Source organism: Phasianus colchicus, chromosome 21 (genome assembly GCF_987193195.1).
Source record: "Phasianus colchicus chromosome 21, bPhaCol1.hap1.1, whole genome shotgun sequence".
NCBI classification, from domain to species: domain Eukaryota; kingdom Metazoa; phylum Chordata; class Aves; order Galliformes; family Phasianidae; genus Phasianus; species Phasianus colchicus.
This window is the reverse complement of record NC_143456.1, coordinates 3,706,376-3,720,890: the sequence shown is the minus strand read 5'-3', so window position 1 is coordinate 3,720,890 and position 14,515 is coordinate 3,706,376. Positions and strand designations below refer to the sequence as shown.

Genomic DNA, 14,515 nt, shown 5'->3' with positions numbered 1-14,515 from the left:
CTGAATTTTAAGTGCTGATTTGCTTTCTTCAGCTGAGAAATGCTGGTTTCGTGCAGATGGAAAATATGGTCTCAAATTAAAAAACAAATTACTACTTTCCTTGTTTGCTTTATTCAACCTGCAGATTTCCTGCAGGTTATGTAGGAAGATGTCAGGGGTCAGTTTGCTTGTTCACAGACAGGTTGAGCTGAACTGTGGTCCCTATGCAAAATGCTAACAGCATTTGAAATATGCTGTTCAAGTTAATTGTTGGCAGCAGGAGCTTTGCTTAAGTAGAGGCAGAAGGATGGAGCCAGCTGGTGTTGGCATAGCTCTTGCTAAGTGTGAGCTGTGGCTGAGGCTGCAGGCAGAACTTTGTGGTTCTCCAAGCCCATCAATTCCCCACATTCATTGTCCTTTCAAGGTTAATCTCTTTTGCCATGGAGAAAGGAAAGCAGTATTCCCAGACTATTGCTAGCTGCTTGTGTGCTGTTCTGCAGCAAAAAGGGGATTTCTTTTCTAAGAGTATCACATCAAGAACTACTTTGAGTCCTACCAGTGTCCCAGCTACTGAATCTCTGCCGTGACCTTCAGGAAGTAAATGCTATCCCCTAAAATGCTCATCAGCTGTAAAAAAAGATTAAAAGCACTTGCCCACAAGGTGTAAGGGAACTTAAACCATATGCTCACAATAGATGCAATATGACGCATTGTCGTTGCAAAGGGCCGTTCTTGGCATGCAAGGACTTCATCACACAGGAAGGTATTTTAAATTCCTGCTAAGAAATTTTAGAAATTTTAGAAATTTACCATTTCTTTGCTAAGGCTTCCCTGGCACAGGTATGAAATCTGATGAGATCTCATGCAGGTGACTGGAGCAGCTGAACAGAAGGCAGTCTTCCAAGCCAGAAACCCTTTCTGATGCAGAGAAATGGAACAAGTAAGAAAAACTACAGCCTTGCCAGTCTGTTTCTTGCAGACTGTCTCAGTCACAAAACATATTATAAAGATACTGACTTCTACCAATAGTAGATGACCTCTTCATGTGAAGAATTGCATGCTCATATTTAAGGCAGTGGTGTTAATAATAGACTAATGCACACTTAGCATAAAGGAAATCAGTGGACTTGTGCACTGTGAATTTGGACTGGAGGTATTTGGCAAGGCAGATTTTCTGCAAGCTGTGTGTTAGAATAATTTAATTGTGGCTGTGGCCTTGACCTGAATAACATCTTTTAGTGAAACAGGGGCAAAACTGTTGGCTTATTAATTGCAGTACTTCCAGAAAGAGTGCCTTAAGTATTCTGGCTTAGGAATTGTTGCTGCCAGACCACTATCATGTGCCAGAAAGGACTTGCCCAGATTGTTATGCAGAGCAAAACAGGACAGTTTGCCATGCCTGGTAGCTTAGATTGCTGAAAAGAGCTGTATTATGAGGTAGTTATTCTGGAGGGTAAGAAATGTTTCTAATTGGTTGGCATCAGAAAGTTGTACAGAATTTTTTTTACAGATTCAATTACATCATACCTGTTTTTGTTTGTCATGTTATACCCTTTCCTGTTCGATCATACCAAGGAAAGATCAAGACTCTCTGCTTTCTCTTTCCTCCATTATTTCAGTGCACACGAGAGTATGATGTTATCCACATCTTCCATGGCTCTAGAAAACTGATCATCTTAACTCCGAGCCCATCATTATCCAGCAGAATTACACACACAGGGACAGATTCAAACCCAATATTCTGAGGGCCTCAGAGACCTGCATCTTCAGCAGCTTCAGGAGTCCACATTAGCATACCACTGCAGAGCAGTAAGGCAGACTTCATTTCCATCCAAGTCCTTGGTACCTACTGAGTGCTGTTAACTGCTCATGTTCAGATCCATTCTGTTGCAGCTGCCTGGAAAATAGAAGGAAAGGTTATTAGTTTCTTTCTTTATGACAGTGTTCTTCTCTTTTAAGATCTGTGAAAGAGGGTAAATAGAAGCTGACCTATGTTTCTTCCTCTGGGGGCAAACATATAGTCAGCACCTGGATTAAGTGAATAGATGGAAAATAGTAACTGAGTCCAGGCAGCTTTGAGAGGCTGTACCGAACAGAGAGAAAAAATGTATTTGCTGTACACAATGATTGTATTCTGTTCAGTAAACCCACTGATGTGCAGGAAAAAAAGGGATTTAAGCCAACTCATTTCTTTAGTGTAGCTGAAAGAGCACCTGTCACCAGCAGCATGCAGCTCCTGTCAAGCCGTCCCCATGAGAGCTGCTGCTCAGCACAGACTGAGCCACCTCTTCTGGCTCCAGAGGGAAGGGCAGCTCTGTGCCAGCAGCTGCCAGCAGGGCTGCATACAGCCAAGTCTTCAGCTTTGAGCCTGGGTTGGAGGGCTTCAGATTTACACAGGCCTCAAGCTTCCTCTCTTCCTATCTATGAGTGAAGCAGCCAGCAGAGCTCAATTAAACAATGCTTTTCTACTTCGATGTAAGCTATTCCTACATTTGCTTCTTTGCTAAAGAACACTAAGCATAGCACTATAAGATTGTAACAAACTGACCTCAGCTTCATCCAACAGTCCTGGAAGGCTGCATGATCCTGTCATGATGCATCAGGAAGCTCAGTGCACAGACTATTTTAAGCTGTGCCAGTCCTGTCCCTGTACCACACACTGGGCTCTTTCTAGCTTGACATATTATTATTGCTCACCTTTCATGCATCTTTACTCTGTCACTGTTTCCAGACACAGCATACTAGGAGCCTTTTAAATCAAAGCACTGAGTATGTTGTTAATCTTGTGTGTCTTAGCCCAAAATTACTGACTTAACTATCAAAATAGCCCGAGAGCAGATAAAACAGGTCATCCTGTTTGGAAGCAATCCTTGATTTAGCTGCTCTTACTCTCTATTGTAGAGCAGGGAAGTCCAGCTCCTTCTAATTGCTGGTGAAAACTGCAGCCATCCTTTGTCACTGGGGGACAGCAATGGTTTGCACATTTATATCCTGCACTGCTTGATTAAAAAATGTGCAATGAAGGGTTTAGAGGGTACATATTTGAACTAGTCTCCACCCTGCTGATTTTGCACTTGGTAAAGTGTCTGGCAATAAGTGCATTGTTGGGACCATTTGGTTACCCAGCAAATGTGGTACAGAGCCAAACAGAACGAGCACTCTGCAGCTAGGTTTGGTTTCAGCAGTAAGCAAAATAAGACAAAGCAGATTATGCATGGTCTTTTTTGATTCGTTTTCAGGGTCAGAAATCTTTGCATGAAGACATGTGCAGCTCTGTTGGCTTTGTGCATGCTTGATGCTTCCAATGGGAATTTCACTGACTCAAAGACCTGCAGGGAGGTGTGGCATTTCCCAGGGAAATGCAGCTATAAATACTGGTGAGACAAGGCAGCAGTGTCTGTGTAGAGTATGGATAATGTGATTTACATATGTGATAACATATGACCAGTGGTTATGTGTGTTTTTAACGAGGTGTTTCCTGGTGTTTACTCACCTGTTTGTTTGCTGGCAGGCCAAACTGCAAGTTGGGTTTGTGAGGGTGTTGACAGTATGCAGACAATAGTGGAAAATATGAGTGGAATGGTCTGTAAATTTGTGTCCATTTCCCTTCTTTATTTACTAAAATATTAATGTGTTTTGGCAGTTGGTTTCAGCAGGGATTTACTTACCCTCCCTTCCGCTAAGGCCACTGTCAATCTAGCTGCCCCTGTAGCCCCAACACTCTTGTCTACTGAATGAGCTCTTGTTAGTCAAATAATGAGCTATTTGCAGGCTAGAAGGACCTCACTGAAGCATTTTATTGTTGCTTGTAAAAATTAAGTGATGTTAAGTACAGTGGGCTGTAAAAATTAGGATGCTGTTTCCTAATATGCTTCTCTGTTACAGAAGCCAAAACCTGACTTGTTTAGATAGCAAGAAAATGGGTTGCATGGCAATCTGTAGGATACAGGTCTGTAGGATACAAATCTGTAGGATATGAGTGTTGTTTAGGTTATGTATAGACAGAAATGAAGGTGAAAAGGGAAATGTTTTTACTCTTGCTGACATGGGGTGGAGCACGCGTGGATGTGATGTGGGCATCAAAGCCTCATTTGTTGAGCCTCATTGAGTTGTGCTGGGAACTGTTACAGCATGGTAGAAGTGTACACTGTTACTACAACCTATAATTACAGTTTGTATTGCAAATTGTAATCTTAGTGTTGGTTGGTAGGTGAGCAGCTACAGTGAAAGGAAAAGAGAATTTGGAAAATCATCTCTGCGGTTCCTGAAACTGAAACTAGAGTATAGCTGACCTGTAAAGGACTTGGCCACTCATCTGTTATCTTAAATTTGTCATCTTTTTCTTATGCAATTCTATCACTGGCTGAGGTGCTGTGAAATTCGATGCATTTTACGCAGCATAAATATTTAACAGCTCTAGAGCATGTAGTTTAATATTAAACAGACAGTCATATAAATGCTTGAGAATTATAGATGCTGTCACATTACATGGAAATAGTTTGATAGGATTTAGGAGAACTATTTGGGTTTGACAGGGGAGGAAATGATAGGGTTAGAAGAAGTCAGTCTCATTTTAACTACTAGAGAAGCACATGGAAAAAAAAAAAAAAGGAAAAAAATAGTTGTGCAGCTTCTGTTCTTGAAAGGCAATTTAGGTAAGTTTCCTCCCCCTCAGGAAATAACAGAGTGGTTCCCACCCCACTTTCTTCAAGGAATGAAAACATTCACCATCTTGAGAAAACAATGCGGGGAAAGTAGAACAATTTAGGAACTAAAGTTTAGTCAGCAGATACCCCCAGATTGGAACCAACAACCTAGTCAGTGTGGGGTTATCATCATTAGAAAGATAAGTGGGTCATAAATGAGGATTTACATCCTCTTTAGTCTTGTTTTTTGAAGTCCATGAAAGACTTTCTATCACCTAAGAGAATCTGAAATTTATTATTAGCATTTTTGCTTAAAAAAAATAAATAAATGCAGAGCTGACCAGCTGCCATTGTAAGCTGAGAAGCTGAGCTTCATTGAAATCAGGCTGTGTGTAAGTCAGTGACCACTGTCTGCACTACAGTGGTTCAGAAAGAATGAAAACTGCCCTATGTGAGATTTTGGAGACTATTTCAGTTCTCAATTCTGCCCACTTCCTGTGCAATTCCTGAAAGTCAATTCTGTCCCCAGCAGGTTCTCAAAAGTCTTGTGGGGTCTAATTTCCTGTGAAATCTTCTAAATGCATTTCTGAATTAGCCCCTCTGGGCCTCTGCTCCCATCTCTGTAAAGAAGAGATAAAGCAAAACTGAGAAATACTTGTTAAAATGCAAACGACTAGTAATTTTTGAGACTTGGGGATAACAGAAGTGCTTATGTGGGACGTGGGTTTTATTCCATGGGAAGCTGAACCATAAGTGACACAAGAAACAAAGTCTTAGGTATGTTTACAGCTCACCTCTCAGCAATGCAGGTGGGTTCTCTAAGTTATGTCAAAACAAATGTTTTCTGTACGTATCCTGAATTTTGGGCATTACTTTCAACACTTTACAGCATTCAAACATCTGTTTTAGTGTTTTCTGCTGGCTTCAAAAATATCATAGTTTACATCCTACTTCTAAAGTAGTGTTACATTACAAGGTCATATTTTAGCTCTGTGATATATTCTGAAAATTAAAGCATGATTAAAATGTCCAGTGCAGTAGAGTTACCAAGAATAATCCTACAAAGAAACGTGGGCCAGCATCTTGCATAAACTGTACTTCAGTTTATAGCTTTGAAATGCAAAAAGACAAGAGACCTTGGAGAAATGCATAGAATGTTGGATCTTACATCTAGGCTGCAGAGATTTCTTGGAAGGTGGCCCTTAACCACTGGTTTATTTTCATCTTGGAGCACGTCTTAACCTAGCACCTTCAGCAGTACCTTGGCTCAAGTACAAAGTTTGGTGACGAGACAATGATGAGTTTTAATGAATCAGCATCTTCCAAAGGAAAGTGATGTTTCACTGTGATGTTCTTACCTGGTTGGACCTCTAGTAGAGATTCTGTCATCTTCCCTGTCAGCCTGCCCAAGTTTTTCACTGATTTGGAAACAAGCTGTACTTTTGTGTGTGATGGCAAAATCCTGCTGCAGTCTTTTAAGGTGTATAATACCACAGTTTCAGTTTGTTATTTTAAGTTAACACAGCCAAGAGGTATGAAAAGACTCCAATTCTGTGCTCATTTTTTCTCCCATTGGCCAGGTATAGATAGAGTGCATCTGAGTTACAAATGTGGTTACTTCAAGCCATAACCTTAAGTGGTTGGGGTTTTCCAACACTGATGTCAATGACCAACCAAGATAGAAAGCCAGTCCCAAAATGATTACAGTTCAAGGGTGACTGACCTTAATACAGTCCACAGAAGAGCCCTGCTGTGCTTAACACTATGAAAGAAGACTGTGCTTACTTAGGATCAGGAACAGTCTGAGAAGGCATGAAGAGTGTGGGAAAGAAAGAGGAGAGGTCATCTGCTGCAGCAGGAGAGCTGGTGGCAGCTCCAGCTCAGAGCTGTTGACAAGGAAAGCCGAATTGCACAGGGCATGTAATGGAACAACAAGGACCAGGTATAAAGAATAAACTTTGTGGGCCCATTGCTGCTTTCTTCCTGGGTCCCCACAGAGAACACAGGATCCATTCTCCTCACTGCCCTCAGTAGCAAGAAGTGCAGAACAGCATGTTGCAGAGAGCAGCTTCTCCCTGGTGACACTGCAGTCCCCACTGGTCCTCATCAGTCACCTGGGAGCAGTTGTCTGGAACAGCAGCAGGTCTTCAGGAGCTGAAAATTGAACGACAGCTTTCCTTTTAATTTAACTTTTATCAGTGGTGACTGTTTACATTTATGCTGTCAAGTCTGAAGGACACCGTTCAAAAGCCATTGTGTACACAGTCTTGTTACTGGCTTAGGGAAACAGTTGTTATGTTTGAATGCCTTTGGGGCCTTCCCAAATCCTTGTCAATTAGTGTTGCAATATTACTTGGCATGTTCCAACAGTTGTCAGAATTGCTATCAGACACCATTGTGAAAGGGTTTCAGCTTTATGCTATAGTGCAGGACAGTTATTAACATCCTGTCTCTTTAGAAACTGTTAGGAAACAGGCACCTGGATTTAACAGGCTGGTATGTTGTTAAGAAGTCTATTTCTCAGTGAAGAAGTGCGGCTCTCTCATGTCAGTCCTGTTTTCTCTCCTATAGGGTGAACCAACTTGTGATGCCACCAGCCTCTGTGAAAGTCTGAGATGGTGAGTGACCCAAACCAGCAACTGGTTTCAAGTTAATCATCTTATTTCTTTTTGTATCAGTTGGAAAGAGGTTAATCTTAGATAGCCATGATCTGTACCTTTGATACCAAATCAGAGCAAATGAAGAACAGGAAAACCAAGGGTCAGCTCAAATACCCTTTGTTGCACTGATTGATTTCCAGAAACCTTGTGCTTTCCTTTTTAAGCAGATAAGGACATGCAACCCCTATCACCCTGAGGAGCACCAGATGTGGTTGTCCAAAGCCAGAATATAGGCTTTGCCTGAGTGTGTCTTGCACTCATAAAACCTCCTGCTGCTTTGCTCTTGGCCTAAAATTTGCTCACTACCACATGACCATGCCTAGCACATTCCAAATTCAAAACTCTCTGTTGAAAAATGCTTTCTGGAGCACAAGAACTTGTGTGTTGTTGCAAGGACCACCCCCCCTGCAACCCTAAGGCTATGGTTGTAAGCCAGAGGAGCCCTACTTCCAATGCCCTTTCTTCTCCCCTTTGTTCATGCTATTCTTATCACTTTCCAACAGTCACAGCATTGCAGCTCAGAGCTGCAACAATTGATAAACACTTCCCAGCAGTTTACTGTAGCCAAAATTAATTGAAGCAAGTTTTTGAAAAGATTTCTTTTCTATACATTAAATGCATTGAAAGACTAATCATAAAATCAGAGCTCAGTAATACACTTAAGAATGGCATTCTGGGGAAATGATTAATTGCAATCTCTAGTATAGCAGATGCACTATTTCCACATAGGGGAGTATGTTTTGGCTAAGGATATAATAGACTCGCCTGTGCCTTGCCCTCTCTTGGCTGAATGTGTACTCACACATTATCATTTTTCAGCAGCTTTTATACAAAGTTTTAAAAAATCCAAAAGCCTCAAAAAATTGGGGAGTAAATATTACATGGTGCTGCTGAGACTCACCTTATAAAACCAAACACCTGCTTCTTGTGCACACTGAAGTTTTTCACTGTACTTTTTTTCCCCTCTTTTGGTCCAATTTTATACCATCTGAGAGAAACCAGGCCAGGCCATCCTTATAGGGAATTTTTCCATAACCCAGCAGTCACTAATTTTTAAGGTCAGGGGCAATTTCCTGCCTAACATGGAGCAAAGAACCTCTCACAGGAAATCCTGCAGTGAGAAAACTGGTTATCCTTTCCATATAATCTAGGAAACTGCAGGCTGCTTAAATAGTCCACAGCATGCACAAGTGCTATCTCACCAGCCAATGAATGTGCTGATGTTGCTCTTTAAAGCAAGCATAAACCAGCAGCACATTGGGAGGAAGCTTGTGTCTGCACTACTCTGTCAGCAGCAAGAGCAATAGCAGATCTATCACGCATGTGTGTCCCCCCACCCCTGAACTGGGCTCTCCAAAAAACAGCAGTTTTGGAAAAGAAAACTTAAGGTGAGAGGCAGTCTCTCAGTTCTTTGATGAACTGATAGGGTTAAAAGCAGCCTAGCAAAAGTCAGCTATGTTATCCTCTGAGCTGTTTGAATCCACAGCACAAAGAGTTTGTACCTAAACAACTGATGTAAACAAGACTTGGCTGCTGCCTTAAATACTACAGATAAGAGTCCAAATCTGGGGCAGATTTTGCCTGGATCACAGCATCTTTGTGTTTCTCATTCACAAAACCCACAGAACTATGTTCATCCAGTCTTCACACCAATCAAGCTGTGCTAGACTTCAAGTTGCACGGAGGCAAGACTCTTAGGCCTCATTCCACCATGAAGGTGGGGTGTATGCATTCACTGTTACCAATCAGCTCTAATTACTAGCACATTAACCACCTTTTTCCTTGCTTGTAGTTGAAGGTGAAGGAAACCACGTGCGGACTCCTGCTTCCAGCAACAGCCTCAAGCTCAAAGCCCTTCCACACTGGAAAACGGTGGCTCCCTCAGCTCCATGCCACCCTGGAAGGGCTACATAGCAGCATCAAATCCACCACGCCACTCCAGCCTGCAGGGTCAGGCACCAGGAGATGAGCAGGGCAGCCTGGAAAGCAGTGCTTCTTGAGCATAAGGACATTACAGGTTCCTCTGAGCATCTAAAGCAACTCTCCACTGGACCCAAGTGAGTGACTGTAGATTGTGTATATGGTTTTAGTTGTAGCCAACGAAGTCCACACTGTTACAGGACTTCTGTCCCATTGAATGCTGCTGTTCTGCCAGCACTCCCACACCCAGAGACTGCACTAGTTGGGGACCTATTCTGTACATCACTTTTTCTTTAACACTGAAGGCTCAATTTAGATTGTTATTTTTTATTTAAATATGTCCTAAGATGCTTTATCTGCTAAACACATTAGATGACAGATATATATATATATATATATTTAGATAAACAGTTTTTATTTAAACATTTGAAATCTGGAGCTGCCTGTGTAACCATACCAGACATGAATACGTCCACAACTCTCCTCATCTCAGTGCCCTGGTATCAGGTCCTAGAAGGACACCACGGGAAGAGTTCCCATGGATGGATGGAACCTGTCGCCTGAGGCTGAGCAATAGGACAGAGGAGAGAGTTGCACTGCACTGGGTGTGCTGGTGGTTGTTACAGAAAGGCCCCAAACTTTGGACAGAAATACTAGGGGCTCCAGATTTTGCTCAGTATACTAAATTCAGCCTTGCCTAGGAGGTTCACAGGTTTCTAAAATACCAAAATCCATCTGGCTGAATTGCTTTACCAAGGGCCTGGTAGTGCAATACTGCTGTGCCAGTAACATCATGCTTTGTTTACATGCATATCATGTTATGTGTATTGTCAGTGCTAATTCTCCCTCATCAGTATTTTCTGAGCAGGCAGCTGATACTCTATAGTGCTGTTCCCTTTGGAGCAATGGTTCGGCCATGCATGTCCATCTCCACACACACTGTCCTAGATTGCTCTTAGTGGGGTGCCTCTTAATCATTTATCTTCAAGACACAAGGCCAGTGTCTGAACTATGTAAAAGAGTTTCAAATGCAGAAGAGTGTAGCTGTAAAGCAGTCAGAGCATCATTTCACAAGAGTCTTGTTTCTTGCACTTGACCTCCACAAGCCAAATTTATGCTACACCAGCTTAATACTGCAAGAGTGACAGGAAGGAAGGAGAGCACAGGCCCTGGAGAGAGTCAGGCTTCCAGAGAAAGGGCGTTTGTACAGTGAACTTCTCACTCCCTTTTTTCTGTTTAGCTGTCTCCCAGAGGTCAGACTTTCCAGACCTCCTTCTAGGTTATGCACCCAGACAATTTGGGTGTACCTCACTCTTGTGTTCATGTACAATGAGCAACTGTGGTTAAGCTGCAAGTATGACTAAATCAGCAAAGGAAATGGAAAACCGGGACTGGATGTGAGTTACATCTCCAAGTTGGCTGTTTGTGCTGTAGCTTTGCTCAGACATAAGAAGGTAGAGGTAGTAAATCTGGGTTTTATCTCCAGTTCACTTCCAGGATGTGCTGCAAACTACAGCAATGCATTGTACTAGAGATGGTTGGTAATTCCACCAAACTGGTCACTATTCCTACACTGCCAGTGTATTGAGGGTGATTCCTATAAAAATCTGAGCATTTCCTCTTCATCTGTCACGTAAAATGCTTAAACAATGGCTCTAGAGTTGGCTGAACAACTAAGCCAGAAATTTTCCTTGAGTGCTTAGGCATCCTCTGGGAAACAGCAAATGGATGTTAGAAAAAATAACAAAAAGCAAATCCAAAACAATTTTTTGTTTCCCACCTTATGCCCCTATTTACATTTGCAGGGGAAATACCGACACTGTAGAAGCCAAATATTTGGCTTTAAAGGCACATGAATTTCTGATTCCCATTAAGAAATTCCTTGTTAAGATGGTTAAAAAGAAACAAGGCAACCCAACAATTAGTCATTTCATTTCAGATACCAAAGAAGATTAGCCTTATTTCCTGAGCTGCTTTTCTGATAGGCTCTCTCTGTTTTAGCATTTATTGTCAACAAAATGAAGCATTCCTGCTCAAGTTCAGAGGTCAGGAATTGTCCTTAAACTTAATTCCCTGAAGGCAACAATGAAAAGGGAACAAAGTGTTTTATAGTTTTGCCATCTCTCCTTGTTTGTGCCAAACCCAATCCTTGCTGGAGAAGCACAGCACTGTTACAGGAGGCCAGCTTTATCTTCTGTGTATATGAAGGAAATTGCTGTGGATGCTTTTTTAACAAGGAAAAAGGGACTTGAGCAAGCAAGGGAGTAAGAAGTGAGTTCTACTTGCAGCAGTCCCAGGCCAAGGGATCCCTGAATCCCTCCCACATGTTCCAGGCTAAGCAAGAGAAGCCTAAGCAGCAACCAGAATAGCTCAGTGAAGATGAACAGGAGAAGGGACAGGAATCCCTGCTGCTGTCCCTTTACATGTTGTGATCTATATCTTAATGGCTGAAAGCGGAATGGTTGGATTTCTTGTTGAGTGTGTCTTGTTTTAGCTGCATGTTTGTATTCCTAACTGGAAGAATTGTTCAGTTAGAGCTCCTATAAAAGAATTTGATCTATTAGAGTGAAACCAGCTCATTTAGATCAAGGGTCTACAGCATTAAGTCAACAAGAAGAGGTACATCAAATCTGGGCATGAAATATCCATGTCATCAAACAGAAACTGGACCTATGTTGCCATCCATGTCCCCTCCTTGGGTTCTAAGGTAGTATTCCCCATACCAAGATGTTGGCCCATTTCTGCCAGTATGCCACTGGAGGAAAATTTAGACTGAATACACACTGCTTATATCAAAGCTGAAGAGCAACTCTTATTAAAATTAGTATTTGTTTTTTTAAAGAAAGGCTGTTAATTTGAAAAGATTTTAATTGATTTTAAATACATATCTTTTAGAACCCACCACAGCCAATGAAGCAAGATTCCAGTCTATCACCTAAATAAATAGTTGTTTAGATCAGTGTTATGTTTCAGACTCAAAACTTCAACATAAGATTAAATAGTCCCAATTAGAACACAAATACTTTTAAAGCCCCTGACCTCTTGCACACAAAATGACTTAGTATGAATGTCTGAAAATTAGTGTGCATAAAAAGCAGCTCTTGAATGTGTTTGAAAACATGGGAAAACAGCCCCAAAAGGGAGCAAGCACTACTACTCATATCCTCCCATTCCAGCACACATACATCTCCTCAGAAGAAAAGCCAAGTGAGGGGTAAGGCAGACAGGGGATGGTCCAGGATGCCCTTTGAATCGTGACAACTTTCTTCTGCTTCACTTCATGCACGGTGTGTGGTTTTGTTTTTAAGCAAGCATTAACTCCCTCTGCAGCCAGTACTTTGCACCAATGTATTTGCTATGAAGCAACTAGACTGCTTGTGCACAGCAAGAGGAAGAGGTAATGGGAACTGCACAGAGAGGCAAGAAAATTACCCAAAAAGCAACAAGCTGCCAAACCAAGTAACCACACTGCCTCCTGCTGCTGTCACTTGGAGCTAGAATCTGAGTGGGGGAACCCAACAGCCTCTCACCTTTTACAGAACTAGCTAAGAGAGAACCTCAGGGTGACAGAATCCTATGAAATGAATGGATGTACTCTGGAAAGCAGAGTTCTTCTCTGCACCTTCTGCCCTAATTGTTGTCTTCTCTGTTTGCTTTATTGTTTGGTAAACCAGCGCTTACTATCACCTTTACTACGTGATGTATGGGAGTATACAGTGTATTTTCTTGTTATACAAGGAGGAGTATAAAATAGTTTTCTGATTTCTTTCAGAAGCAAATGACTATTTTATTTTTTAAGAGCAATTGATTGTGAATCTCAGAGTATAAAAAAAGAGAAATAAGCCAAATCTATACCTTTATGTAAATTAAGAAATAAAAGTATTTAAAACATACCTCCTGTCTGCCTCTCCTCTATCACCACTTGATCTGATTGCACGCTCCTGTGGTTGCTGCCTGTAGAGCTGGTTCCTAGGATGAGGTTGCCCTCAGCTCCTGCCAGAAGCACTCTGACATGGGTTGCAGTGAACACACCTGGGCAGCTGCCTGCCTGGAGCTGGTTTAAAAGCAACACCACAAGCAGGGAGCAGGGAGCAGAGAGAGCCAAGGGGTGGTGGATGACAGCCCCCCTAAGCTGGCTGCCTAGATCTAACCCAGGGGCAGAGCTGACAAGGATGTAATGGGCAGAGATAGAACCCTGCTCCATACTCTTCCAGGCCTTTAAAGCAAGCAACATGTGTGAGAGGTGAAAGTCCTGGCTGCTCTGATTGACAGAGGGCTAACATGCTGGAAGCTGCAGATTTGGGAAGATTTGGGAAGCAGGGCAGGAAATCATTCCCAAGGCAACAAGATTGCCATTCTCCAGGGATCCTGCATCAGCCACCTCCCAACTCCCTGGTTTGGTGGTTGCTTGGTTCTGCTGCTTTAGCTGCACTCTACTGCAGCACACCCGCCCTCCTGCCCCAGTCTGCACTGGCAGCACAAACAAGGCATGTCTGCAACTAAGTGTCTCCTCTAAGCAACTTTGGAAGAGTCCTCCATCTCCTACAGTTCTCTGCAGCATCTCCCTTCAGCACTCATTCCCTTCAGCACAGTGCACATGTCCAGGCTAGGAGGCCCTCCTGCTAGCAAAGGATTTGCCTAAAAAATCAACTCTGATCACTTTTTGGCAGAGTCCCTCAAGGCTTTCAGCTCAACTGTACTGCATAAAAGACTTAAGCAAGATTTTATGAATTTTGATGTTTCAACAGCTAAGATCAGCAGCTCAGCAGCCTTAGCATCCATCAGCCAACAACAGCTAACTGCCCATACCAGTCACTTCTTCTTGGAGCACAGACATACATGTGCACATCCACAATGGCTGTGGGTAGCAGGGACTGAACAACAAGGGCACCAGCTAAAACAGCCTCACACAGCCCTGCTCCTCCCAGCTCCACCTGCTTGGGACAACAGACAGGAGAGCTCCTTGAGCTCTGGGGACTGCAGCTATTTACTTATACTTGGAAGAACCCTTCAGCTCTCCTCCTGCCAAAGAGCTTCAGAGCCCAGTATGGCTGGAAAGACTTTCTTAAAATCAAAGCCTATCCCCTGACAGCCCTAAAGGTCCAGCAGCAGACAGGACATGAAATCGAGCAAAGTGAAGCATTCGCAAGTGTTAAGACAAAAATAAGTGGCAGTGAAACACAATTTGCCTGGATTAGAGACTGCATTCTATAAACAGTGCATCAAAGCCAGACTAAAATCAGGTAATTTAATTGGTGGTATAATTGTTACCAAACCACAACTCACACAATGCCTCACAGCTTTCCTGTC

At 42.5% G+C, this 14,515-nt stretch overlaps 1 protein-coding gene across 3 annotated transcripts in view; it reads left to right on the top strand.

The window, feature by feature from the left end:
- SPNS2 (SPNS lysolipid transporter 2, sphingosine-1-phosphate) overlaps nucleotides 1-13,126 on the top strand; it is a 133,208-nt gene extending 120,082 nt beyond the window's left edge. For 2 of the 3 annotated variants that reach the window (XM_090122248.1, XM_031591886.2), the window contains 2 exons: nucleotides 7,197-7,243; nucleotides 9,078-13,124. In XM_090122248.1, coding sequence (XP_089978374.1) covers nucleotides 7,197-7,239 — 43 coding nt within the window. In that variant the 3' untranslated portion in view covers nucleotides 7,240-7,243; nucleotides 9,078-13,124. Of the gene's footprint in view, nucleotides 1-7,196; nucleotides 7,244-9,077 lie in introns of all 3 variants that reach the window. The other variant, XM_090122249.1, reaches the window with a different exon arrangement.
- The last annotated feature ends 1,389 nt before the right edge of the window (nucleotides 13,127-14,515 follow it).